This window comes from Alosa alosa, chromosome 4 (genome assembly GCF_017589495.1).
Source record: "Alosa alosa isolate M-15738 ecotype Scorff River chromosome 4, AALO_Geno_1.1, whole genome shotgun sequence".
Classification (NCBI taxonomy): domain Eukaryota; kingdom Metazoa; phylum Chordata; class Actinopteri; order Clupeiformes; family Clupeidae; genus Alosa; species Alosa alosa.
In genome coordinates this window covers 35587703-35615393 of record NC_063192.1, presented here as the reverse complement: position 1 = coordinate 35615393, position 27691 = coordinate 35587703, and the positions used below count along the sequence as shown (strand labels likewise).

Sequence of the window (27691 nt, the reverse complement as noted above, 5' to 3'; positions counted from 1 at the left end):
ACAACAACAACAGCAACAACTTGCATTTATATAGGGTTTTATCAAAGTGCAACATGTCGTGTGGCAGTCAATCCTAGTGATTCGGTGGTAACAGCTGAAATTCAGGTTAAGAAACCCTAATCAGCATAATATTACTGACCTGATTTATTTTTGGGCCTGGCAAAAACACAAAAAACACACAGTTCACATTTCATACTGTCATAAAAAAAACGTGAAACCAAAATTATACGGATGACTGATTTATTTTCAAAAGAGAACCATTTTAAGATACGATTCCAGTGTGCTTGCCAAGGTTAAACTACAATGGGCAGTATAAAAATACAACCATGTGAATGAAGCTTTCATCACAGCTCAAGGTTTTCGGTACAGAACGCCGCCCCATGTGTCACGTATAAAACAGAGGCAACTTCTCCACTCTCCCATTCGCTGAACGATGTGTGGAGACTCACGCGCACCGCTTTACGCACCGCAATCCCTCTCTCACGGAACTGACAAATAGACCTACTAAGATACGTACGCACTGTAGGGAAGCATTTCATTTGTACAGTTGATCAGTGGGTACGCAATTATGGAGGAGAATGTGACTTTGTCTGCTCGCGATTATCTGGATTTACGCCTCTACGCGCAGAAACTTCTGAAGCATGGAAACCTCTCTTTTCCGGCTCACGCGAACACTACGGAGACGACAGTCCAGGAGGACAGCTTGGATGTGAACACGGACATATACTCCAAGGTGCTGGTCACTGTTATATACGTGATTCTGTTTGTAATCGGTTGTTTGGGAAACTCGATCACGCTATACACCTTACTCACAAAGAAATCTCTCCAAAACCTTCAGAGTACCGTTCACTATCACTTGGCGAGTCTCGCTGTTTCTGACCTACTCATCCTGATCCTGAGCATGCCAATCGAACTCTACAACTTTATCTGGGTCCACCATCCCTGGGCTTTCGGCGAAACTGTCTGCAAAGGTTATTACTTCCTCCGCGACGGCTGCTCGTATGCCACGGCATTTAACATCACCAGCCTGAGTGTGGAACGTTATATGGCCATCTGCCACCCATTCAAAGCTAAGAGCATCATGTCTCGTAGCCGAACCAAGAAGCTTATCAGCGGGATGTGGGTAGCCTCCTTCCTCCTGGCGACACCAATGCTCCTTACGATGGGACAGCGATCGGAAAACGCTGAGCATATTTGTACAACGATTGTGTCGCCAGTTACAACCAAGACAGTGATTCAGGTGAGTGAACAATTAGAACGGACCTGAGTGAAGACTCGCTCTCTGCTTTGTGTGCGTGCGTATCCGCTCTCTGTTTTGCATGCGTGCGTAATTTGATCAAAAATGATTAAGTGGCTGATAAATTACTGTAAGTGGTTGATTCATTTGAACTAGCGTTGGGGAAAGTGTACGTTCTAGGCTACCTTTAATGTAATTAAATTGTATGTAAAATCTACCCGCTGTATAACAACTCCTACAAGTGGTAATACACGTGCACTGCTTCGCCTGACTCTCTATATCAGCGCGAGAGATCGGAAGTGAGTAGGCTAATTGATCACTGTAAACCTTAACTGTATTTGGTGAGACCTGGAATCAGAATATTAATCGTCAAGACATTTGATGTTTTGCAATGTTACTCCAAAACTGCCAAAGGCCATATTCTCTGCAGAAGCTGATGGATAGTCCGACTGAGAGTGGCAGCCCTTTACCAATACTAGATGTACCGCAGAGCTGTACAAAATATGACCGCCGCCCAGTCCAGCACGTTTTCCACAAAAATAAGTCACGCTGAAAGGCATATATGATTCTAACTGTCTCACTGAATTGCATTATGCACACTCAATTCTCACTGGTATCTGCTAGACAAGTACCAAAACATGATTAGTTCATAGATTTCACATGTAAAATACATTTTATACACCCCACCCCCATCTTGCCTGTTTATAATTCTGAGAAATTCTTCAATTGTGTGCATGTGTGCGTGTACATGTTTATGCTTATGTGTGTGTGCGTGCATGTGCATGTGCTTGTGTGTTTGCCTGTTTATGTGCCTGTGTGTGTGCATGTGCATGCATGCGTATATGTCTACTGTGTGAGTATGTGTCATACGTAGGATTACTGTGAATGTATGTGTGTGCGTGTGTATCTGTTTATGCACATGTGTGCATATGGAATGGGTTTACATGACCCCTGGAGGCAAACATACGCAAAAAATTGGTCATCCTAGGCCCTACGGTTCTCAATATATTCACAGAAAACTGTGTCTGCCCTACCCTCCTTTCGGGGTCCAGTCCAGCGGGGCTACAGATCAAAACAAAAGCGATGGTTCCATGCTATCCATGTGGGGTTACATGCCCACCAAGTTTAAATGAACCCGGTCTTTCAGTGTCCCGGAATCCTTGTTGGTGTACGGGTCACTAAATGTACACATAAATTATTTTATTGTAAGGCCCCCATGAACGAAAGTCCACGAAACTTGGCATGCATTCGGAAGGTGTCATAATGATCCTACACTTTCAATTTCGTGCAGTTTTGACCATGTCAGCCAGAGATATTGTGATGAAAACACCTAATGTTTTGCTTTTTTAAGTTTTAACTAGGTGGCTATACATGAAATAAGTGGTAATGGGATAGGTTGACATGCCCCCTTAAGACCAACATACAAAAAAAAGGTGGACCTCCTAGGCCCCCACGGTTCTCGAGATATTCACAGAAAACTGTCTTCGACCACCTACAGGCCAGTTGGTGTATAGTAACATAAATTAATTTATTGTGTGGCCCCCCATGAACGGAATTCCACGAAACTTGGCGTGCATTCAGAGGGTGTCATAATGATCCTACACTTTTGTACACTGTACACTGAAGTTTTGACTATGTTAGGTCACAGATACCTGCGATTACAACACCTAATTTTTACTTTTTTGTGTTTAACTAGGTGGCGCTATACATGAAATAAGTGGTTATGGAATGGGTTGACATGGCCCTTTGAGATCAACATACAAAAAAAATGGTCCTCCTAAACCCTACGGTTCTCGAGATATTCACAGAAAACTGTGTCTGCCCTACCCTCCTTTCGGGGGGTCCAGTCCAGCGGGGGGGCTACAGATCAAAACGAAAACAGGAGGTTCCATGCTATCCATGTGGGGTTACATGCCCACCAAGTTTCGTGTACCCCAGTCTTACAGTGTCCCGGGAATCCTTGACGGAAATGTGGACATCGGAAAAAAAAAAAAAAAAAATCTGACTAAACCTAGCAGCGCAGCGAAGCGGCGGTCAAATAGGTTTAGTCAGATTTTTTTTTTTTCTTTTTCGGGACATGTCAACCCATCCCATTACCACTTATTTCATGTATAGCGCCACCTACAGTTGTTAAAAATTAAAAAGCAAAAAATTAGGTGTTTTCATCACAATATCTCTGGCTGACATGGTCAAAACTGCACAAAATTGAAAGTGTAGGATCATTATGACACCCTCCGAATGTATACTTTTGTTCATGGGGGGCCTTACAATAAAATAATTTATGTGTACATTTAGTGACCGTACACCAACAAGAATTCCCGGGACACTGAAAGACCGGGGTACATGAAACTTGGTGGGCATGTAACCGCACATGGATAGCATGGAACCATCGTTTTTCGTTTTGATCTGTAGCCCCCCCGCTGTACTGGACCCCCTGAAAGGAGGGTAGGGCAGACACAGTTTTCTGTGAATATCTTGAGAACCGTAGGGCCTAGGATGACCAATTTTTTCCGTATGTTTGCCTCCAGGGGTCATGTTATCCCATTCCATGTGCACACATGTGCATAAACAGATACACACACATACATTCACAGTAATCATACGTATGACACATACTCACACAGTAGACATATGTACGCATGCATGCACATGCACAAACACACATACGCAGGCAAACACACAAGCAGCACACACACACACACACACACACACACACACACACATAAACATAAACGTGTACACGCACACATGCACACAATTCAAGAATTTCTCAGAATTATGAACAGGCAAGATGGGGGTGGGGTTGTATAAAATTAATTAAGTGTGCTTGCAAAGCAGCACACTTATTGTTCTTCTTAAGTTTTATTATTATTATTATTATTATTATTATTATTATTATTATTATTCCCGTCTCCCTAATTTTTTGTCAGCTCTAGCGCCTAGGCCCTTTGAGACAGAGACACCATTCCAACTTTAAAACGTCCGGTCAGTACCGGTGTAAGTTGGTCGCTAAGATGACGTCAGGTCCGCCATATTGGATTGAACAGAAAGTGAAACTACATTTTCACAGGTCACAAATTTGGTCCGAACGCCACGAAACTTCACAAGCCTCATAAAAGTTACCGGAAGGATTTTTGATTTTCGAAAGCATTTGCCCGTCACAGCCAAACGAAATCGGCGGCGAAGCTCCGAAACAGGAAGTCGTCCATATCTCAGGAACACTGTCACATATCGATACCAAATTTTGTTTATGAATTGGGGACTCCAGTGTGAGGGTGCATAAGCTAAAAAATAAAAAAGAAATATTCCAAAAGTTTCCATCATTTGGCAAACCACCCATCCATATTTGGTAACTATCACCTTTCACATTTGCAGTTGTATCGCTATCACAATGCCTTCCAAGTATGCACAATCTCTCTGGGTAGCCTCAATGTCTCTGGGCAGCCTTGCCCAATCATGAAATCCTTGCTCTGCTCTGTTCTGATAGTATGGACTTACGAACTGAAATAGCAAGGAGAACAGTAGCTATATATAGCTTACATAATAGAGTTGTTTTCACATTGACGGTTTTCAAATTAAATTTTTCCTTATTGTTAAATGTCATGATGGGAGAGTATTATTAAAAATGTTACAAGTATGCAAATTCATATGTTTACGGGCAATTAGGTTTTACTGGGTTGTTTTGTTGTAAAGACATGCAAGGCATTCTGGGCCATGTAATAAACAAACAGTGGTCGGCAGCGTTAACTTGATTTCCTGTATTAATATGAATAGGTGTTTCTGTAAACCTAGGGACAATAAACAGCTATCTCTGTTACAAAAACAAGCTGGTAATCGCTCATTGAAGAGGGAACTATGATAAAAAGATTGTTTTCCTAAAAGCATGGAGTTGACGAAAGAATAAACAAGCAATGTCACGTTAATGTTAAATAGCCTACCTATCTGAACGCTAGGTGGTAACGTTGTATTACATTTCACTAGTGTAGCCTACTTGAAATACGGTGTGAGATTCACAAGTAAGGAAGGTGCAAATATTATGTAATTTATCATGGGAAATTATTGGAAATGTTATTTCTTGTTTATTCTAATTGCAAACCACACACATCCATTCGGAATCACACGTACACATTTAATACTGAAAGACTGTCATTTTGTTTATTTGATGTTGCTTAGCAACGGGGACAGACTTCAGAGCAAAGATTCTAGAACAGAGCTTCAGAGAGACACGTTTTGAGTTTGTGGCCAAGAACCATAGAACCTAAAATATCGGTTTCCATGTGTATGTGCTGGATGGTGTGCATCCTTTATGAAAGTAAGTGTTTTATTAGTTAACGTTACAGACATGAGTCATGTTGTAGTGGTCAACATAAATGTGCCCCTTCTGTTATTAGAATGCTAAGCGGAGAAGCTATGGGAGAAGCATGCTAAGCAGAGATTTAGTATCATTAATTTCTTGTGTGGCTAGCTATAGGGAGGAGATGTATGTTGCTAATTGGGATTTATGTTGTTTAGCGTAATGCCATGGTCATTTGATATGAGATGCTTGCACTCGTAACTTCGTCACTTGTAACTTTAGGACTGCTATTTTTTTTACTAACAGTAATTCACAAAGCACTTTAGCCCTAAAAGTAGCACCTAAGTAGCCTGGGTGTTCCCAAGCTGCCTTGCGCGCAATTTGATTCACGCTGCTAGGGCAGCCTGGAGACCATGAAGCAAATTTTCGCCTGAGATAGGGAACCAATCACAGAACAGGTGGGAAAGCAAGACGATGATGAGCTATGCACAGACGCATTTGATAGACATCCGTGGCACCCAATAAACGGATCTGGGCATTTTTTTCAAATACGAGAAAATGAACGTTTGGTTCCCAGACCACGTCTCATTGAGAAGTGGTGGTGCTAGCCAGGCTAGCACCTAAGTCTGTGACAGCTTAAAAGAAGTGGCAAGGACTCCTAACGCGATGTTTTGAAATGCTTCTACTATTGTCTACAGGAGCTTCCAATCGTGAGGGAACTTGCATTGTAGGCATAACTAAGGGATGCAATAACACCACCAACAACCAAAACTAGCCTACTCATTGTCAACATGTACATGAAATGTAACGTTTCATGTGAATCAAATTAAAATGTTTTCTTTGCAAACGTAAGCATAGGCATATGGTGACAGATTAATTTAATAATGCTGCTGTGTGAATCACGGTAAGCGTGAATGAAGTGGCCACTTCTTAATGGGACTCACTGTATGGAAGTGGGCTAAATAAAATAGAGATGTTTTAAATAAGATAAGGTTAATCAAAATTCTACGATATGCCCGCTTGACAACGGCAGAGATAGAACTGGCCTTTGGCCATAGCAACCATCCATTTAGAACGACTGGCCTTCATAGCAACCAAAGATCTGAGCTGTGTTGCAATGTGAGGCAAAGTATAGAAAAGTGATGAAACATACAGAGACAGGTCAAGAAATATAGTGCAATGTAGACAGTAGTATACAGTTGATTTACAGGCGGTGGTTTAAAGTAATATGAAGTATTCCTTTATTCTGAGATAGGCTACATCAATAGGCTCTCAAAACAACCCCAGGCTCACAAAACAATCCCAAACAGACATAAGGTCTTTATAGAGCAAATCCATATAGATTATTTGTCAAATAAACCAGTAAAACATCATTTGTGGGATGGAATATATAACATTCACACTCATAGCTCATATTTTTTTAAAATAAATCAGTGAAAAAGTATCCTGACAAACAAGCAGCTTTTAATGCCTTGGTCATATTTCATAATTTATATTTCCCTCTGTAGGTTACCTGATAGCCCAGTTTGAGAGGCAAAGATGCGTGACATTATTTATTTTTGCAGCCAATCACTGTCATTTTATTTTATTGATTTGATCTCAGTCATAGAAGCTAAATTCGAAGGCAGGCCAAAAGTAAAATCAACGAATAGCATTCAACCCATGAAGCCAATAGTTGAATAGCCCTCTCCTAGAGCTTTTGAGATATTGCCACTGCTCCAAAACTGAAAGGCACTGTTACAATGCCTGGATCAAGCCAGGTTCAGCATTGCCACTGTCTGCTCACGTTGCTGACCGACCAGGGCAAGCACACTTTCGCAGTTCCTGCCGAAATGCAGTCTAGTTTTACATGTGAAATCTATGAACTAATCATGTTTTGGTACTTGTTGTCTAGCAGATACCAGTGAGAATTGAGTGTGGATAATGCAATTTAGTGAGACAGTTAGAATCATATAGGCCTTTCAGCGTGATTTATTTTTGTGGAAAAAATGTGGTGGACTGGGCGGCGGTCACATTTTTTACCGCTCTGCGGTACATCTAGTTATTATTTTTCCCGTCTCCCTAATTTTTTGTCAGCTCTAGCGCCTAGGCCCTTTGAGACAGAGACACCGTTCCAACTTTTAAAACGTCCGGTCAAAACGGGTGTAAGTTGCTCGCGAAGATGACGTCAGGTGGGCGTGTCGTTCGTCCGCCATATTGGATTGAACAGAAAGTGAAACTAAATTTTCACAGGTCACAAATTTGATCCGAACGCCACGAAACTTGACATACATTATCCTTGGACCAAGCCTCACAAAAGTTACCAGAAGGACTTTTGATTTTCGAAAGCGTTTGCCCGTCACAGCCAAACGAAATTGGCGGCGAAGCTCCGAAACAGGAAGTCGTCCATATCTCAGGAACACAGTCACATATCGATACCAAATTTTGTATTTGAACTCGGGACTCCAATGTGAGGGTGCATAAGCTAAAAAAAAAAAAAAACATTCCAAAAGTTTCCAGCATTTGGCAAACCACCCATCCGTATTTGGTAACTATCACCTTTCACATTTGCAGTTGTACTTCTACCACAATGCCTTCCAAGTATGCACAATGTCTCTGGGCAGCCACAATGTCTCTGGGCAGCCTTGCCCAATCATGAAATCCTTGCTCAGCCATGGGATAGTATGGACTTACGAACTGAAATGCTAAGGAGAACATTAGCTATTTATTGCTGACGTAATACAGTTATTTTGACATTGACGGTTTTCAAATAAAATGTTTCATTATTGTCAAATATCATGATGGAAGAGTATTATTAAAAATTTTACAAGTATGCAAATGCATATGTTTATGGGCATTTAGGTTTTACTGTGTTTTTTTGTTGTAAAGACATGCAAGACATTCTGGGCCATGTAATGAACAGTGGTCGGCAGCACTCCATAATGTATTAATATGAATAGGTGTTTCTGTAAACCTAGGGACAATAAACAGCTATCTCTGTTACAAAAAAACAAGCTGGTAATCGCTCATTGAAGAGGGAACTATGATAAAAAGATTGTTTTCCTAAAAGCATGGAGTTGACGAAAAGAATAAGCAGGAAATGTCACGTTAATGTTAAATACATCTGAATGCTAGGTGGCAACGTTGTAGTACATTTCAAACGGTGTGAGCTTCACAAGTAAGGAAGGTGCAAATATTATTTAATTTATCCTGGGAAATTATTGGAAATGTTATTTTTGTTTATTCTAATTGCAAACCACACACATCCATTCGTAATCACACGCATTACTTTTAATACCTTGAAAAGACTCTCATTTAGTTTATTTGATGTTGCTTAGCAACGCAGCCTTCAGAGCAAAGATTGTAGAACAGAGCTTCAGAGAGACACGCTTTGAGTTTGTGGCCAAAGAACCTAAAATATCGGTTTCCATGTGTGTATGTGCTGGATGGTGTATCCTTTATGAAAGTAAGTGTTTTATAGAGTTACAGACATAATGAGTCATGTTCTTGTGGTCAACCTAAATGTGCCCCTTCTGTTATTAGAATGCTAAGCCAGGAGAAGCATGCTAAGCAGAGATTTAGTATCATTAATTTCTTGTGTGGGCTAGCTATAGGGAGGAGATGTATGTTGCTAATTGGGATTTATCTTGTTTAGCGTAATGCCATGGTCATTTGATATGAGATGCTTGCACTCGTAACCCCTCATTACTTGTAACTTTAGGACTGCTATTTATCTTTAGCCCTAAAAAGTAGCACCTAAGTCTGTGACAGCTTAAAAGAAGTGGCGAAGACTCCTAACTCCTAACGCGATGTTTTGAAATGCTACTATTGTCTACAGGAGCTTCCAACCGTGAGGGAACTTGCATTGTAGGCATAACTAAGGGATGCAATAACACCACCAACAACCAAAACTAGCCTACTCATTGTCAACATGTACATTAAATGTAACGTTTCATGTGAATCAAATTAAAATGTTTTTCTTTGCAAAACGTAAGCATAGGCATATCAAAGTCAAAGTCAAAGTCAGCTTTATTGTCAATTTTCTTCACATGTTCCAGACATACAAAGAGATTTTTTTCACTATCCCACGGTGAAAATGAGACATATTTTACCAATTTAAGTCCACAGACAAACATAACATTCAAGTAAACAAAAGTAAGTAAATAAGTAAATAAGAGGGCACATATAATAATGAAAAAAATAAGAGCAGCAAAATTTGGTTGAAATTGTGCATAGACAGTCAATAAAATACTAGTGCAAAGTCAGGCCAATAAAAGGCTTGGGTAGTTCTGTTTGACCTAAGTAATTGAGAAAGGGCATAGTGGGCAAGTTATGTAAGAGCAGCAGAAGTGTTGTGGTTTTCAGGACAACAACACCAAGTTGTAAAGTGTACAAGTGTTCAAGTGCAAGTGGAGTAGTGCAGGCCCATTGTGGGTTCAATGTCCAGGATGTTATTGCTGAGGGTGGAGGGGGGGAGAGGAGAGAGTTTCAGCATCCTTACAGCTTGGTGTAGAAGCTGTTGGTGAGTCTGGTAAAGGGAGGCGCAGGCTTCTGTACCTCTTCCCAGGGGCAGTAGATCAAACAGATTGTGGCGGGGTGACTTGCATCACTCACAATTTTGGTCTCTGCGAAGGTGGGTGGTGTAAATGTCCTTCAGGGACTAAGCACCAATAATCCTTCCAGCTGTGTTCATGAAATGCAGGGCTTTCCTGTTGTATTCAGTGCAGTTTTCTTTGCCAACAGCGATACAGCTGTGGAATATAGTGACAGATTAATTTAATAATGCTGCTGTGTGAATCACGGTAAGCGCGAATGAAGTGGCCACTTCTTAATGGGACTCACTGTATGGAAGTGGGCTAAGTAAAATAGAGATGTTTTAAATAAGATAAGGTTAATCAAAATTCTACGATATGCCCGCTTGACAACGGCAGAGATAGAACTGGCCTTTGGCCATAGCAACCATCCATTTAGAACGACTGGCCTTCATAGCAACCAAAGATCTGAGCTGTGTTGCAATGTGAGGCAAAGTATAGAAAGGTGATGAAATATACAGAGACAGGTCAAGAAATATAGTGCAATGTTGACAGTAGTATACAGGTGATTTACAGACGGTGGTTTAAAGTAAAATGAAGTATTCCTTTATTCTGAGATACATCTGAGATAGGCTACATCAATAGGCTCTCAAAACAACCCCAGGCTCACAAAACAATCCGAAACAGACATAAGGTCTTTATAGAGCAAATCCATATAGATTATTTGCCAAATAAACCAGTTAAACATAATTTGTGGGATGGAATATATAACATTCACACTCATAGCTCATATTTTTTTAAAATAAATCAGTGAAAAAGTATCCTGACAAACAAGCTGCTTTTTAATGCCTTGGTCATATTTCAATAATATAATAATATATTTCAATTCCTCTGTAGGTTACCTGATAGCCCAGTTTGAGAGGTGCAAGATGCGTGACATTATTTATTTTTGCAGCCAATCACTGCTGTCATTTTATTTTATTGATTTGATCTCAGTCATAGAAGCTAAATTCGAAGGCAGGCCAAAGGTAAAATCCAACGAACCGCATTCAACCCGCAAGCCAATAGTTGAATAGCCCTCTCCTAGAGCTTTTGAGATATTGCCACTGCTCCAACACTGAAAGGCACTGTTACAATGCCTGGATCAAGCCAGGTTCAGCATTGTGTATGCCACTGTCTGGACCGGACCAGGGCAAGCACACTTTCGCAGTTCCCACCGGAAATGCAGTCTAGTATTTAAATAAATGCCCTCAAAACTGGAGATAGGTCTTTTTACCCTGCATAGCAGTGTTATTGGGGAATTGCAATTACAAAATTCCCATTTGAAAGCATATCTTATTGTAAAATGAACTATGGTCCAGAAGGGGGCATCAGATTATATTTACCATGACAAGAGAAATGTTGGATTGAGAGTCAATCTCATTAAAATGGTAGCATCGACCCTAAGGAAATGTTGGATTGAGAGTGGATCTCATGACAGGGGTAGCATCAACCCTAGAGAAATGTTGGATTGAGAGTGGATCTCATGACAGGGGTAGCATCAACCCTAGAGAAATGTTGGATTGAGAGTGGATCTCATGAGCTGTGCTTAGCTCCATGGTTTTGAGTGGCATCAACATGGCATCAATCAACACCTTTGCTCCCTCACTGCATGCCTAACCTCCATTAATCAGTGGATGAGCAAAAACTTTTTGAAACTAAATGATGACAAAACAGAGGTACTTCTGGTTGGACCAAAACTAAAGCGAGATATTATTCTTAGTAATCTGGGGAACTTGGCACACCAGGTCAAACCAAAAAGTAACAAGCCTCGTGTCATCTTAGATGCAGAGTTAAGTTTTAAGCCCCATATCAGTAAAGTTACTCAGACAGCCTATTTTCCACTTGAGAAACATTGCCAAAGTGCTGCCCTTTTTAACTCAACAAGATGCAGAAAAGCTAATTCACGCCTTTATCACTAGCAGGTTAGACTACTGCAATGCACTTTTCACTGGTCTTCCCAAAAAACATCTAAAGAAATTGGCACTCATACAGAACTCTGCGGCTAGACTTTTAACTAAGACTAAGAAGAGAGAACACATCACCCCTGTGTTGGCTGAACTGCACTGGCTCCCTATTTCCTATAGAATTGATTTTAAGGTTATGTTAATTACTTACAAAGCTCTGAATGGCATAGCACCTTCATATATCTCTGAGCTTTTAATATCTTATCAACCACAAAGGAAACTTAGATCATCCAATTCTAATCTTTTAATCGCATTCAAAGTGCTCCACAAACAAAGTGGAGAAGCTGCGCTTATCCATTATGCCCTTAAACTATGGAACACCCTGCCTCTGTACATCAAGCAGGCGAAGTTCAGTAAATATTTTTAAAAAAGATCTGAAAACATACCTGTACAGGAAAGCTTTTAGTTAACTCATCTTATCCTGTAGACTACATTTTCAGATTATTCTACATCTGCTACTATTGAGGGCTTAGCCAGCCAGAAGCAGATGGGCTCCCCTATTAAGTCAGGTTCTGCTCAAGGTTTCTTCCTGGAATATGGGAGTTTTTCCTTGCCACAGTTGCCATATGGCTGCTTGTGGGGGTAAGAGGGTTAAGGCTGCCAGTCTTATGACGCCATTTTCTATATTTTTGATATGTTGCTGAGTATAACATAAACAGCAAAGAAAAAGTGATTGATAATGACTGACTGACTATTATTGTGTTACATGCTTCAAATGTAAAGCACTTTGAGCTGCATTCTGTGTATGAAAGGTGCTATACAAATAAAGCTTTATTATTATTATTATTATTATAACACAGCGGAGTGTCTGTAAACAGGCAGAGAGTGTAAAGGCAAGAGAGAGCGAGAGACATGACAAGAAAAGAGAAAGAGAGAACATTTCATTACATTTAGCAGACACTTCTTGACCAAAGTGACTTACATATGTCAGCTATATTACAAGGGATCACATTGTCCCTGGAGCAACTTGGGGTTAAGTGCCTTGCTCAAGGGCACAACGGTGGAAGCTGGGAATTGAACCCAGCTTCTTAACCACTACACTACCACCGCCCTACATTTCATACACAAAGGCAACTCAATGTGCTTGATTTGATCAAAACAGAGAATAGCAAACAGTAATAAATAAAAGCATGAGGGACAAATCAAAAATATTCAGTATATAAACGAGAAATTGAATTATATATTTAACATTCTTTAAAAAAAAACCCTGCAATGGTTAAAATAAATATAGAATAAATAAAACAGATTTAAAACAGGTCCATATTTCATGTGACATGGAAGTTAGTTCCAGAGCTAAATGTGGCTTCAGCATGTCTTGTCCTGACAGAGTGCTTTAGTAGCGCTACAGAGTGCTTTAAGAGTGCTTTAGTAGTGCTACAGAGTGCTTTAGTAGTGCTTCTCCTGTGATCTGAGCTCTGGAAGGTCTGGGGTATGGAGACATCTCTAAGAGCTACTTTGGCCTATTTAGTGATTTTCAGACAAGCTGTGAGTTACTGCGACTGATGTGGTCAGTTCTTTTGGTTTTCGTGAGATTCCTTTGCACCACCTGGAGATGCTTGGTCATCTGTTTTTGGACGGACTGTAAAAGGTCTATTGCAGTAGTCAACCCCTCTTGAAATAAAAGTATTAAAAAGTTGTGTCATCTTTTGTCATAAGACCTCTTAGTCTAGCAATATTTTTAAAGGTGGTAAAACACTGATTTGGTTATTGCTTTCATGTGGCTGTTGAAGTTTAGATCACTGTCAATGACACAAAATGACTCTAAGCCTTTCTTCCTTTTTACTAAATATGATTACTTTAGTTTTGTCCTTGTTTCGCTGAAGAACGTTTTGAGACATCCAGTCGACGACTCGGTCGATGCATTGACAGAGTCAAGGTGACCATAATCATTAGGCAACAGAGCTAATTAGATTTGGCAACAGTGTAGCTATGCTAGTAGATCTGATTGTTTTTGATAATTTGTCCAAGTGGGAGCATATAGAGGTCGAATAAAAGCGGACCCAAAAGTGTTGCCCAGTGTTGTAGTCAGTACCTGAGGACCCAATCCAGTGTTCTAGTATGTACCTGAGAACCCAATCAGTGTTCTAATCTAGTGTATTACAATGCTGCACTACAGTCCATTAATACATGGACTGACGTTTTGTTTACATTTGTATTGAAGCGTATGTCATGTTGAAGCGTATGTCATGTTGAATGTTGAAGCGTATGTCATGTTGAAGCATATATCATGATGAAGCGTGTGTCATGTTGAAGCGTATGTCATGTTGAAGCGTATGTCATGATGAAACGTATGTCATGTTAAGCGTGTGTCATGTTGAAGCGTGTGTCACGTTGAAGCATATGTCATGTTAAGCGTGTGTCATGTTGAAGCGTGTGTCCTGTTGAAGCGTATGTCATGTTGAAGGGTATGTCATTTTGAAGCATATGTCATTTCAAATTCTGATAAGAGGCGTTTCAGTGCTGTGATTGCCACGGAAACCTGACTGAAAATGATCAAGACTATTAAGGTGATTAAGGTTGATTTAGAACTACTTTTCAATAATTTGCCAATAAATTGTAGATTTAATATGGGCCTGTATGTTTAACGTGAAATCATCCACGTTTTATTTTTGATTAGGAGGGAGATGATGATGGGAGATGTTCATTGTTCATGATATCGATGGCATACTGATGATATAGTTGCATGATGATGTTTTGTATTTGTGCATTAAACATTGTATTTGGCCCACAATTAGCACCTGCCACTCATCACTCATCAATTGTGTAATAAACATATATGTTAATGAATTAAATAAACAATATTTAACTTCAGTTTGCTGAAATAGGTCTTCATTTACAAAACATTTTAGGCCTTAATTTCAAGTGTTTATAATTAAAAATGTAACAAGTAATTTCTATGTGGTTAGTATATGAACTATGTTTTGATAGACATGGAAAATGTGCAGTATGTGTATTGTTATCATAATATGATGTTTTGGTCACATTGCACAGCCAAGATGGGGAGGTCTTTTCATGGACGGCATGATGTCTCTTATCCTGCCACAGTTCATTTGCAGTAAAAACTATCTGAAATATGTATTTGCTGTGTGTGCATCCATGATGGCCTTAATTCACTGCTTACAGTGCGCATTATGCACATGTGCAGTGTTTGCTTTTGGATGTGCTTTTTTAATGCAGGAAATGGAGTGGGAACAGTCCCTGACTCTTCCTAAAAACATACACATCTCTCCATGGCTGTACCTGAGGGTGGGTGGGTGTGAAACAGACACATCTCTCCATAGCTGTACCTGAGGGTGGGTGGGTGTTTTCGAGAGGAAGAGTGATCCGTGGATCCGTGGTTTCCCAAAGCCTTCTTAACAACACATCAATCATAGGTTTTAGGCTACTTTAAGAAACGCCTTAATATTTTGAGGTGCTCCCAAAACATCCTTAAGGTATATATTCCTTCTTATACCTTCTGAAGAGATACTGCACTTTCTAAGCTGCACCTCAGAGTTAAAAATAATATTGTACAGTCTTGAAATGTAATGAAATGTGTGAGTAATATGGGAGCCAGCCACCCATCCATTATGGCATATTACTTCCTGTTGATGAATGGTCACCTGCTCCAATCTGAGTCATGTCCATTATCCATATCTCATGCTTGGCCAAACCTGTGTGAATGCCAGTAATGATGTTAGACAAAAAATACTCAACCTCCGACTTAAGATATACAACGGAGGGTTTCTCTCAGGGCAACTTTTAAAAGATGGTTTACCTTTCTTTATAAAACAATAAGACACAATGTTATTTTGGATTTAGTTTGAGATAGAGAGAAGTTTGAGTGACAGGGAAATGGAGACTGAGGTAAAGATACTGAGTTGGCTAAAAAGATGAGAATTGTGCATGAGAATACTGAGTTGGCTAAAAAAGATGAGAATTGTGCATGAGATACAGACTGTTTCGTTCCTGAGGTACAGTGGGTCCCAGTTAAGTTTGGACGGGTTCCTTCATGAATCACGCACCCCATTTTCTCAGCAGAAATGGCACAAACTGCAGTTGACACAAACAACCACAAGGTGTCACTTGGGAGTTCTGCCACTACTATTTTTGATGCGACTTGACTTAACTGCTTCCATGACGCAGTGAGCCATTACCAAACATATATGATAATACAATAGTGTGAGTTTATATATCTTATACCCTATTTGTCACGGTTACTTATAGATGTGATAGTGTAACGATAAGCGCATGAGACTTTCAGCGGGGGCACGGCACTTAAGCGCATGAGACTTTCAGCGGGGGCACGGCACTTACACTTAAACAGACAAAACATTCTAATATGAAAATGTAGATGCAATTGTTGTAAAATGGTGCAGCTCCTTTAAGAAAGCGCCGTGCGCAGGGATGGAAAGAGAGAAAGCGAAAGGGATGTGTGTTAGAACTTAGATGTGTGTGGAAAAAGTAGACGTGCTGTTGAAACTGGAGTGAGTCATATTCAAAATAATGCAAAAAATAAATCCGCAGATAAAACCAATTATCCTCATTCATTGCAACCGCAGCATGCCTGCTTGCCGACGTTCAAACGAAAAAGATATCAAAGCACCTTTTGCGTTTGAATGTAGCACGATTTTTTTTAAACAGCTGGACAAATGATTTAGCTAATAGATTATAGCCTGCACACCAGCAATTGTTGAACATTTACCTGTACAAGACAGTAGCCCAACCTAACAAGCATGTTGCATGTTGTAGGCCTACTGTAGAAATTTCACTTAAATTGCAACCGCAACATGCCTGTTTGCCGACGCTCAACGAATCAATAAAACCAAAAAAAGATATCAAAGCAACAAGAGGGTTGAGTCTGAATGACCGAGTTCAGACTCATATTGCTCCTCATAACCATCTATAAAAAAAAAATATATATTTTCTTTTTGAGCACGTCCGAATCCCAGGACATAACGCACTGGACCTTATAATAGGCTCGAGATATAATTCCAAAGGGGGCAGATAGGGGCCTACTGCACTTAAAACTTAAAAAGATTGAACGAAGCTTCCCGAAATTTGAAATTGCAATCAGTGACTGGCATCGGGTGAAGCTTTTCGAAGTTGAACAGGCTATTAAAAACTATTTTGCACCTCAATGTCACAGGAGAGACTGGGCTCTCCTTCTATGAATTGAAAAGACGTTATGCTACCTGCAAACTGGCCTATGATTTCATTGCTGAGTTTGCGCAAAAGCAAGACAATGTTTTTCAGTTGAGTCAGGATATGGCGAAGTCAGTGTCATTTATTTGTCCAATGTTAGCCTACAGACCAGTTTCCATAGTGCACATCTTATCAACAGTTTGAATGTCGTGGTGTGTTTTCTGCTCATTGACAAATACCGCTCAGCACAATGATTCATGCCCAATTAATTTCCTGTTAAAGTGTTCGCCTTTGTTACACTATTTGGTTTCGTGGATGTAGCCTATGATAAACAACATATGGCCAAATATGTGACTCAGCTAATGTTATAGGCTATACAATTTCCCCTCTTAATGACAAGCTGGTGTAGCTTATTAGACTAGGCTACTAAAATGCACCGACGGTAGCCTTGGCTATATGTAAAGTAAGCTATCGCATGATTTCATGCACGTAAGTTCATGCATCTGTCAAGTTAAAGCAGGGCCCTCGCACCCCTTGCGACAGCCCTGCAGCTCCTCCTAAGACAGCGAGGAAAAAGTTAAAATATGCGAAATAAACCCGGGAAAAGTTGACAGGTTTGTTTCGGTCCCGGTGATTATTTGTGAAATTGTGCAAACGACAGCCTTTTCAAGGCATTTCAAGGAAGGTGTCGTAGAATGCAAGCTCCCAAATTGACCCAGTAGCCTACAGAAGGCATCAATACATTGTTGGGACTGGGGAGGGTCATGCGTTTTTTCTCAATCACTTTGGAGGGTCATAGAAAAATTTCTTGCTGGCGAGGGAGGGTCACGTCTTTTTTGACTAACGCTCCCAAAACTTCTCTGGTAGCCCCTTAAATAAATAACGAACAGTCCCTAATTGATTATAGCCTGTAGGCCTATGCAGCAATTGTGCACATTTACCTGTACAGGACATTGACAGTAGCCCAGCCTAACAAGCAGATGTTGCAAAATACATCAAAAGATGCAATTAATCAGAAATAAATAATGTAATCTGCATCACTTTATTTAACAAACTGCAAGCAACAAGAGGGTAAGCCACTCGATAGGCTATATGGTAACGAGCTGTGTGCGCCTGGAAAGACAATAGAAGATGCTTTCTAAATAGCACAGCGAAGACGGCTCTGGTCATCCCATACCCTCCCCCCACTTCCTGTAGCCTACCATTATGACTTGTTGCCGTTTTGGGACATTAAGCTTTTTCACGTTAAGCCCCCCTCCCCCACCCCCTTCTTTCACAAGCAGTGGGGGAGCGCGGGGCACAAAGTAACACAAAGACAAAGGAGGGTTCTCCGCTCTTCTGTCGTTTGGCGACAATCCGGTGCAACCAGGCCAGGACAGATATTTTAGAGAGGAGGATGCGATAGCTCAGATGTTTCTTAATTTTTCTTTTATTCTTTAGTAAAAGGTGCAGAACATTATTAAACTATGACTAAAGTTTCGACGTGTCAATGTTTTTGACTAACGAACATCGAAACGTAGTCAAAGTTTAATAATGTTCTGCACCTTTTACTAAAGAATAAAGAAAATTAAGAAGACATCTGAGCTGCCCCGGCGTCTCTCCTTCAACACTTTTTGTCTTTGGCTAAATATTTCTAAAATCATTTGAGTTTCACTAGTCACATGTTTTTAACAAGGAACACTTGTTATTGAACTAATAACAGACGTGTGTCGAAAATTGACTTTTATTTTCCATAATGGAGAAATAACATATGCAGAGTCTAACCAAGGTCAATCTTGCCAAAAAAAGCCCTCAAACCTGAAAAAACACATGAGGCAAAAAGTGCAAAACATCACAAAACTAACTAAACTAACACGCCCATATTTTTTTTGTATTGCAATCATTGTAGCCTACAGTTGTAACAGCGCGTAACAGTCGTTTTACTCCCCGTATGCGCTCATTACAAAGAACGTTTAACGTGTCCCAAAAACAGCTATCAACTTATCACCAAACGTCTTATAAACAAGTATTGCCAGGAGCAACACCTTGCAAAAAATGATAACAATAGGCCTAGGTCTTTATATGGCTCTGCTCCTGCTTAGATTCGAACTCAGACTCGACCATCAGACAACGCTATCTGCTTCGAGTAGGCCTATTGGGTAGGACTGTAGCCTACACTGGTTGCTGTGGCACAGTCTTGAGTGACCGAATTAGTTTTCCTTTGTCATATGAATGCTGTCATTTTGTTAACATTACTGTTAAGGACATGCTGTAGGCAAAGGCTATATTTAACATCGTTAGTGTAGTAAAACAAATCAGAACTATTCACGAGGTGTTTGGGCAGCATATTTATGTTCTGTTAGTAAGCGAACTTCTCATGACTGCCGACAAAGTAGCCTACTGCCAGCTGACGAAGCTCTCATTTTAAAACATTACTGAGAGACAGGCACTGTACAATCAAGACATCTTGCCACTGAATCCAAAACTATGTTTAACATTATGTATAAAGCTAGGCCACAGTGGACTAGCATGTTGCAGGGGCTGCTAAAAACACAGAGAAACTGCCCTTGCTGTCAAATGCTCCGTCCGGTTCGACCGTGGAACGCCACAGCGGACTATGCTGCCCCCAAGCGGCTGCAGTTGTACTTACATTTCACCCAGCTGCGTGAATCACCTTGATGGTGAATGAAGTGTCAATTCTTAACTGGGACCCACTGTAAAGATACTGAATTGGCTAAAAAAGATGAGAATTGTGCATGAGATACAGACGGTTTCGTTCCTGAGGTAAAGATACTGAATTGGCTAAAAAAGATGAGAATTGTGCATGAGATACAGACGGTTTCACTCCTGCTCTCCTTGCAGTTGCTGGCTGGTGCCATTGTGATACAGCAGCAGTTTAAAATTGGCCATGAAATGAGTCTCCGTGCTTGTACAACATGAACAGATATAAATACATGCACTAGTGATGTAGACCTCATAGGGTGTGTTTGGTTTCTCCCAGAAAATCAAGAAAAGTAACGAAGCAGACACATTAGATGGACATATTTGATTATTAATATTAATATTTGATAACCTTGGCCCACTGGTTAGCACTCTGGACTTGTAACCGAAGGATTGCCGGTTCGAGCCCCGACCAGTGGGCCGCGGCTGAAGTGCCCTTGAGCAAGGCACCTAACCCCTCACTGCTCCCAGAGCGCCGCCGTTGAAGCAGGCAGCTCACTGCGCCGGGATTAGTGTGTGCTTCACCTCACTGTGTGTACACTGTGTGCTGTTTGTGTTTCACTAATTCACCGATTGGGTTAAATGCAGAGACCAAATTTCCCTCACTGGATCAAAAAAGTATATATACTCATACTATATATACTCATACTTATATTATACACATACTATATATACTCATACTTATACTTGATGACCTTCTGCCCAGTTCCAACCATGAACTCTCCTTCTGTGGCGTTTGTTGGTGATTGTTTACAAATATAATATAATATTCTATAACAATAATTAGAATGTCATTTTCTGACCCTATAGCCTAACTAATACAACTGTAGTCTGCTTCCCCATTTGTCAATGGCAATATCCGGGCCCTGTCCAAATGAGTCATGAGAAATGAACCCATAGCATCTACACACGCATGAGTCCAATGCCTTATTGTGCCGGTGAATGAGCTGTATTCTGTCTGGTGTTCTTGCTACAAAGCACCCTGGTTTGAGTATCCAGACACGTTTTCTGGTGTTCTATTCGGTACCAAGCAAACTAAGGAGTTTGTGAGTCCAGAAAAGACGCCATGTGGTTGGAGATGCTTAGAGGGTAAAGAAGTTGATGAACTGTCTCTGAATGTTTGTCGTGAGAAGCTTCAAGCTATGTGGATAAAGTTGTGGAAGAGTGGTCAGAAAATCACATGCGTAGGTGCTTCTTGACTTCCGTTTTTCATTGTTTCATTTGTTCATGTTTTTGTTTTCTTGCCGTGAGCTCCTCAGTGTCAGTGACATTGACACTGCTACAGTAGCTGCTGGTTGATCCAGACACAGTATAAATGAACCTCCCAGTTTTACAAACTTACTGAATATGGGGTGGGGGAGAGCCAGAGTCATTCTTTATTCCTTCAGAAATGTCATAATTATCAGTTTGCTCCATCTGAATTCTTTATTCTTAGTTTTTGTCAGATGCTTCTGAAATTGTGTGGCAGATGCATTTTTCTGATCTTTTTGGACTCTTTGATACCCTTATAGGATGATGATTTCTTTAATGATTTATGATTAAAAGTCAATTAAAAAAAAAATCTCACAGTCCATGGGCATTCCAAGCAACTCAGCGGGCCTTATTTCTGCGATCATAAACCCAGCAAAGCGAATCATTATCCCAATGCAAAGCTTTTTCCCTAAGGCCCTCTTGTCAGTCAATAGTGAGTAAGTAATTAACTGTATAACTTTGTTGTTGCCTATGACACCACGGTGAAGTTAATTGCACTTTGCCTATGAGTGCAAATAATAGATGAGTGCAGATGTGTGTAGCCTATACTCTGCTAGGTTTTAATAAAGCAAGGTTCAGTGGAATACCTGTTTCATACGGTCTTGTGTGCAAGCAGATTCCTTCAAATGCCACTGACTATCAAAATACCGAATCACTGTTTGAAGTCGCGCTGCTTGCTGTTAAAGGGAATGACAGATTGATGACAAAACACACACATGACTGATTAAGAAACATAAGAGCCGCCTTTTTGCGCCAGGCACCTGACGTTTGATAACAAAACCACCCTGAATGTGGACTGGACAATGCATTTAAATGAATTTAAGCTATTTGCTAGTGACCGTGCGTTGTAGATCGCTAAAACAGGGCCCAGGGTGCGCTACTGACCGTGCATTTTAGATCAGTAAACAGGGCCCAGCGTGTGCTAATGACCGTGGGTTGTAGATCGCTAAAACAGGGCCCAGCGTGTGATAGTGATCGTGCGTTGTAGATCGCTAAAATAGGGCCCAGTTTGTGATAGTGACCGTGCGTTTTAGATCGCTAAAATAGGGCCCAGCGTGTGATAGTGACCGTGCGCTTTAGATCGCTAAAATAGGGCCCAGCATGTGATAGTGACCGTGCGTTTTAGATCGCTAAAATAGGGCCCAGCGTGTGATAGTGACTGTGCGTTTTAGATCGCTAAAATAGGGCCCAGCGTGTGTGAGAGAGTAGAGGATGGAGAGAATGCATGAACTCTGGACAGATGGAGGAATAAAATGGCACATGTGTAGCATCCCAACGTTTGGAGTTTGGAGTCAAAGCTGCAGTGTGTTACACAGTAGTGGGTTTTTTGTACACATAAATATCTGACATCTAAATAAATCCTTGCAGATAATGTCATGCATGATTGTTTTGGAAAACCACGGAGTTTGTTGTTTTTTTCATGGCCAGTTGTAGCTCCCTGGTTCTCTCAGCTGCTTCATGGCCAGTTGTAGCTCCCTGGACAGCCCTACGGGCTGGATTCTCTCAGCTGCTTCATATGACACGTCTGCTCCAGCACAAGAATATCTTCATTGGGCACCTATTGTTTCATGTCCTTTAAATCAACACTTCCACTTGCAGTTTTTTCATATTAGACTTAGTCCAATAGATAATGTACATATTAGACTTAGTCCAATAGATAATGTACATATTAGACTCAGTCCAATAGATAATGTACATCAGGTGATTGCTAATTTCATATTAGACTTAGTCCAATATATAATGTACATACAGTATTAGACTTAGTCCAATAGATAATGTACATATTAGACTTAGTCCAATAGATAATGTACATATTAGACTCAGTCCAATGGATAATGTACATCAGGTGATCGCTAATGGTAGCCTGTGGGCCACATGTGGCCCAGAAGCCACTTATGAGTGGCCCAGCCCATGGTACTGTATGAAGAGTTTCTAACTGCTAGAGTGGCCCAGCCCATGGTACTGTATGAAGAGTTTCTAACTGCTAGAGTGTGCAGATAGTGCTCAGAGTGGCCAAACCAAAAGGTCTCATCTCACACAGAAAGGTTATATGCATTTCTTGATGTGTCTGTGTTATACATGACCAAAAGGAACATTTGGATAAACATGACTTGTTTTCAGTACTTTCATTCCTGTTTTTGTCATTACCTGCTGCTTACCAGCCACTAAAAAATGTCTTGAAAATGTCCAGCTAAATGTCATTTTATGTTATTGTAACGTCGGCGCACAAGACATTGTTAGCGTTCTCCCACGCCGGGCATGCTGGGATACGGGAGCGAACATTTGGGGGTTTATGTCTGTATTTCTCCTTAGTTTTGAGTCTAAAGTTCTGCCTCTTTCGGTTCTGGGCCTGACACGGCCCGCTGTGTGTTACATGCTGCATTGTGTGCTTTGTGACAATAAACAAGTTCATGAAACTCTGGCTCTTGAGAGCTCTGGAGATCTTGCCGGAAGAGGGGCCTGAAAGCGTTCGCGGAAAGGCCGCGACGCGTGAGCAGAGCCGAGGGAGAGCGGCGAGGAAGAGGTTCCTGGACGACAGACGGTTGGCAGAGGCGCTGGGGGCAGCGAACTCATGCTTCGATGGAAAGGCCCTCTGAACTCTGAACTTTAAAACGTTTGGGTGCGTGTGAGAGGCACCGTGCTGTGTGGGCGCCCGTTCTAGTTGGCCTGTTGGCCGGCGCCTTTAAAAAAAAAAAAAAAAAAAAATTGTGTGGAGTTCGATAGCATGGCCATCTCGGGGGTCGTGCCTTCGCTGAGGCCGCGAGGGAGTGGAACGGGCCGGGAGCAGAGCAGGACAGCTCCACGAGGAGGGGCGCCTTGGCGTAGCTGCAGCGGAGAGCTCAGCGCGGTCCGGTTGCTGCGGAGTCGGTGCCTGTCTGTCCTGGTCGGTGAATCGACGGAGCGGAGTGGCGTTGGTGCAGCTTCATCTGACCCCCCTCGAACCCCGGAGCTTGGTACAGTGTCGACGGTTGAAAAGGCCACCTAGGGCCCCGCCAGGAGAGGAGGAGTGCCGTGGTGACACGCCGCGGAAAGTGCAACCTGAGGGCGGCTGCTGAGAGGGAGCTGGTGACGAGCGGGGACGGCCACGTGGCGGCTAGCACGCCCGCACTGGATTGTTAGCAGCGTGGCTCCCCGTTGAGTGAGCTTCTGCGGCGTGCACCCCACGCGAGTTGGCGGTACTGTCGCACGGGACTGAGTGGCGGGCGACGAGCGCCGAAGTTAGCATGTGGCTACCTCGTGGTCATTGCCGAGGACGGCAATGGCTTGTTGGGGGAGCTATGTAACGTCGCCGCACAAGACATTGTTAGCGTTCTCCCACGCAGGGCATGCTGGGATACGGGAGCGAACATTTGGGGTTTATGTCTGTATTTCTCCTTAGTTTTGAGTCTAATGTTTAGCGTCTTTGTTGTAACATGTTTCCCTTTTAGTTCTCCCTCGTGTGTGATCCTTTTTGTGTGGGGGGCTGCGTCCACCCCTTTATGTGTAGTGTGTGTGTGTGTGCTGGACCTGCTCCGTGTGTATCGTGTTCTGGGTCTGTGTCCCTGCTCTCGTTCTCAGCTAATAAACCTTTTGATTGGACAACTGTGTGTGTCGCTATCAAATCGTTACATTATGTTAGAAACTCTTGCCCAACTGAATGTGTAATTGAATAGCCCTAGCCATTACAAGTTTGATGTTCTAAAAGTGATCACCTACAGCTAATGTTACTGAGATTTAGACTAAATCAAATAATGAATGGTGCTAATACACAACTCAATTGTGTATTCATTTTGTATGACAACTATCCAAATGAAAATGTACTGTATAAAGGCCAGATATTCCATCTCTATTGGACACGAGAGCAAGAATGCATTTTCTCAGTCTTTGTAATTGTTGTCACAAAGGGTTAGTTGGTAGGGATTTTTATATTTCAGTTTTCATCTATACAATGTCCTGCCAGTGTCCTTGGAGAGATCTGTCTGAAAGGAATTAGAATTCAGGATGTGTCAGGTCATTATAGATTTAGTGGATGTTTTTAGTGTTATTTTATGCTGTCCTGCTGAACCAACTTGTTACTACCAAGACAAAAGGAACTCCACACAGACACACACACACACACACAGACACACACACACACACAAACACAAGCCATCACCATCAAAGTGGTAGCAGCTGGAAGCCAGAGTGACAGCAGGACCTGTAGGTCAGGCGATAGCACCATGCTAATCACAGCAGGGAGATGCCATTTACAATATGGAGGATCTGTTATTCCTCTGGCCAGCCTGCTCACTGGGCACCCTGGGGGTGGATATCAAGCCATCAGACCCACCGTCCAGCAGAGGGGAATGACAATCTGGGGGAAAAAAAGGTAAATTTGAGCTCTCCTGATGGTTTAATTTGTGAAAGGCTTTTGTGGAGCCAGGACACAATGCACTGTCCATCAGACACACAGCCAGAATGAAGGACATCACAAATAATGATGCTTAATGTTTTTGTGGTGATTGCAATCACACTGTTGTTGATAAAAAGTCATGCTCTCATAACATGATCTTTGGTCAGTGTGCACTCCCAGTACGGGGCACTTGGAGTATACTTGGCCGAGAAACCTGATTTACATTTACATTAATGATTTACATTGATCACCGGAAGATTTTCAAAACCCAGTGTGGCCCTTGAGCCAAACAGTTTACCCATCCCTGTGCTAGCTGGAGTCTATTGGGAATAAAGTTGGTATTGTCATACTGCTGTTGTCATTCAACATACAGTACAATACAGTACAGTCACAAATTGTGTCATAGATGTGTTAACTGTCATTTCATTAGGCCATAACTAGGGCTGTCAATCGATGAATCTAATTAATTACATACTCTGTGATTAATTAATCTAAATGAATTGCATGCATCAAATTTTGCTATGAACATCTTAAAAACAAGTTTGGCAGATGAGTGAATCAATGAAGAGCCAAACCAACATTATAGACTTTAAAGTTCAACGTCTCTCTCTTTTATTATAACAATGAAGAGCCAAACCAACATTATAGACTTTAAAGTTCAACGTCTCTCTCTTTTATTATAACAATGAAGAGCCAAACCAACATTATAGACTTTAAAGTTCAACGTCTCTCTCTTTTATTATAACAATTTATTTTATTATAACAATGAAGAGCCAAACCAACATTATAGACTTTATAAAGTTCAACGCCATTATAGACTTTAAAGTTCAACGCCTCTTTTTATAGACTTTATTATAACAATGAAGAGCCAAACCAACATTATAGACTTTAAAGTTCAATAACAATGAAGAGCCAAACCAACATTATAGACTTTAAAGTTCTCTTCTCTTTTTTATTATAACAATGAAGAGCCAAACCAACATTATAGACTTTAAAGTTCAACGTCTCTCTCTTTTTATTATAACAATGAAGAGCCAAACCAACATTATAGACTTTAAAGTTCAACGTCTCTCTCTTTTTATTATAACAATGAAGAGCCAAACCAACATTATAGACTTTAAAGTTCAACGTCTCTCTCTTTTATTATAACTTTATAGACTTTATTATAACAATGAAGAGCCAAACCAACATTATAGACTTTAAAGTTCAACGCCTCTCTTTATTATAACAATGAAGAGCCAAAACCAACATTATAGACTTTAAAGTTCAACGCTCTTTTTTATTATTGAAGAGCCAAACCAACAATGAAGAGCCAAACCAACATTATAGACTTTAAAGTTCAACGTCTCTCTCTTTTATTATAACAATGAAGAGCCAAACCAACATTATAGACTTTAAAGTTCAAAGTCTTTTATTATAACAATGAAGAGCCAAACCAACATTATAGACTTTAAAGTTCAACGTCTCTCTTTTATTATAACAATGAAGAGCCAAACCAACATTATAGACTTTAAAGTTCAACGCCTCTCTCTTTTATTATAACAATGAAGAGCTTTAAACGTTCAATGAAGAGCCAAACCAACATTATAGACTTTAAAGTTCTCTCTTTTTATTATAACAATGAAGAGCCAAACCAACATTATAGACTTTAAAGTTCAACGTCTCTCTCTTTTTTTATTATAACAATGAAGAGCCAAAACCAAACATTATAGACTTTAAAGTTCAACGTCTTTAAAGTTCAACGTCTCTTTTTTATTATAACAATGAAGAGCCAAACCAACATTATAGACTTTAAAGTTCAACGTCTCTCTCTTTTATTATAACAAGAAACCAACATTATAGAGCCAAACCAAACATTTATAGACTTTAAAGTTCAACGTCTCTCTCTTTTATTATAACAATGAAGAGCCAAACCAACATTATAGACTTTAAAGTTCAACGTCTCTCTCTTTATTATAACAATGAAGAGCCAAACCAACATTATAGACTTTAAAGTTCAACGCTCTCTCTTTTATTATAACAATGAAGAGCCAAACCAACATTATAGACTTTAAAGTTCAACGCCTCTCTTTTTATTATCATTCTCCCATTTGGCTCAGGCATCAAAGTTCAACGCCTCTCTTTTATTATAACAATGAAGAGCCAAACCAACATTATAGACTTTAAAGTTCAACATCTGGTGTCAGATCTTTAGCA

General features: G+C 40.8%; 1 protein-coding gene across 1 annotated transcript in view; it reads left to right on the top strand.

Annotated features, from left to right (window-relative positions):
• The first annotated feature begins 443 nt into the window (after positions 1–443).
• Positions 444–27691, top strand: part of ntsr1 (neurotensin receptor 1 (high affinity)) — a 73097-nt gene continuing 45849 nt past the window's right edge. Inside the window, exon 1 of the mRNA XM_048241769.1 lies at positions 444–1240. Within this exon, the coding sequence (XP_048097726.1) occupies positions 569–1240 (672 nt within the window). The 5' untranslated portion in view covers positions 444–568. The remainder of the gene's footprint in view (positions 1241–27691) is intronic.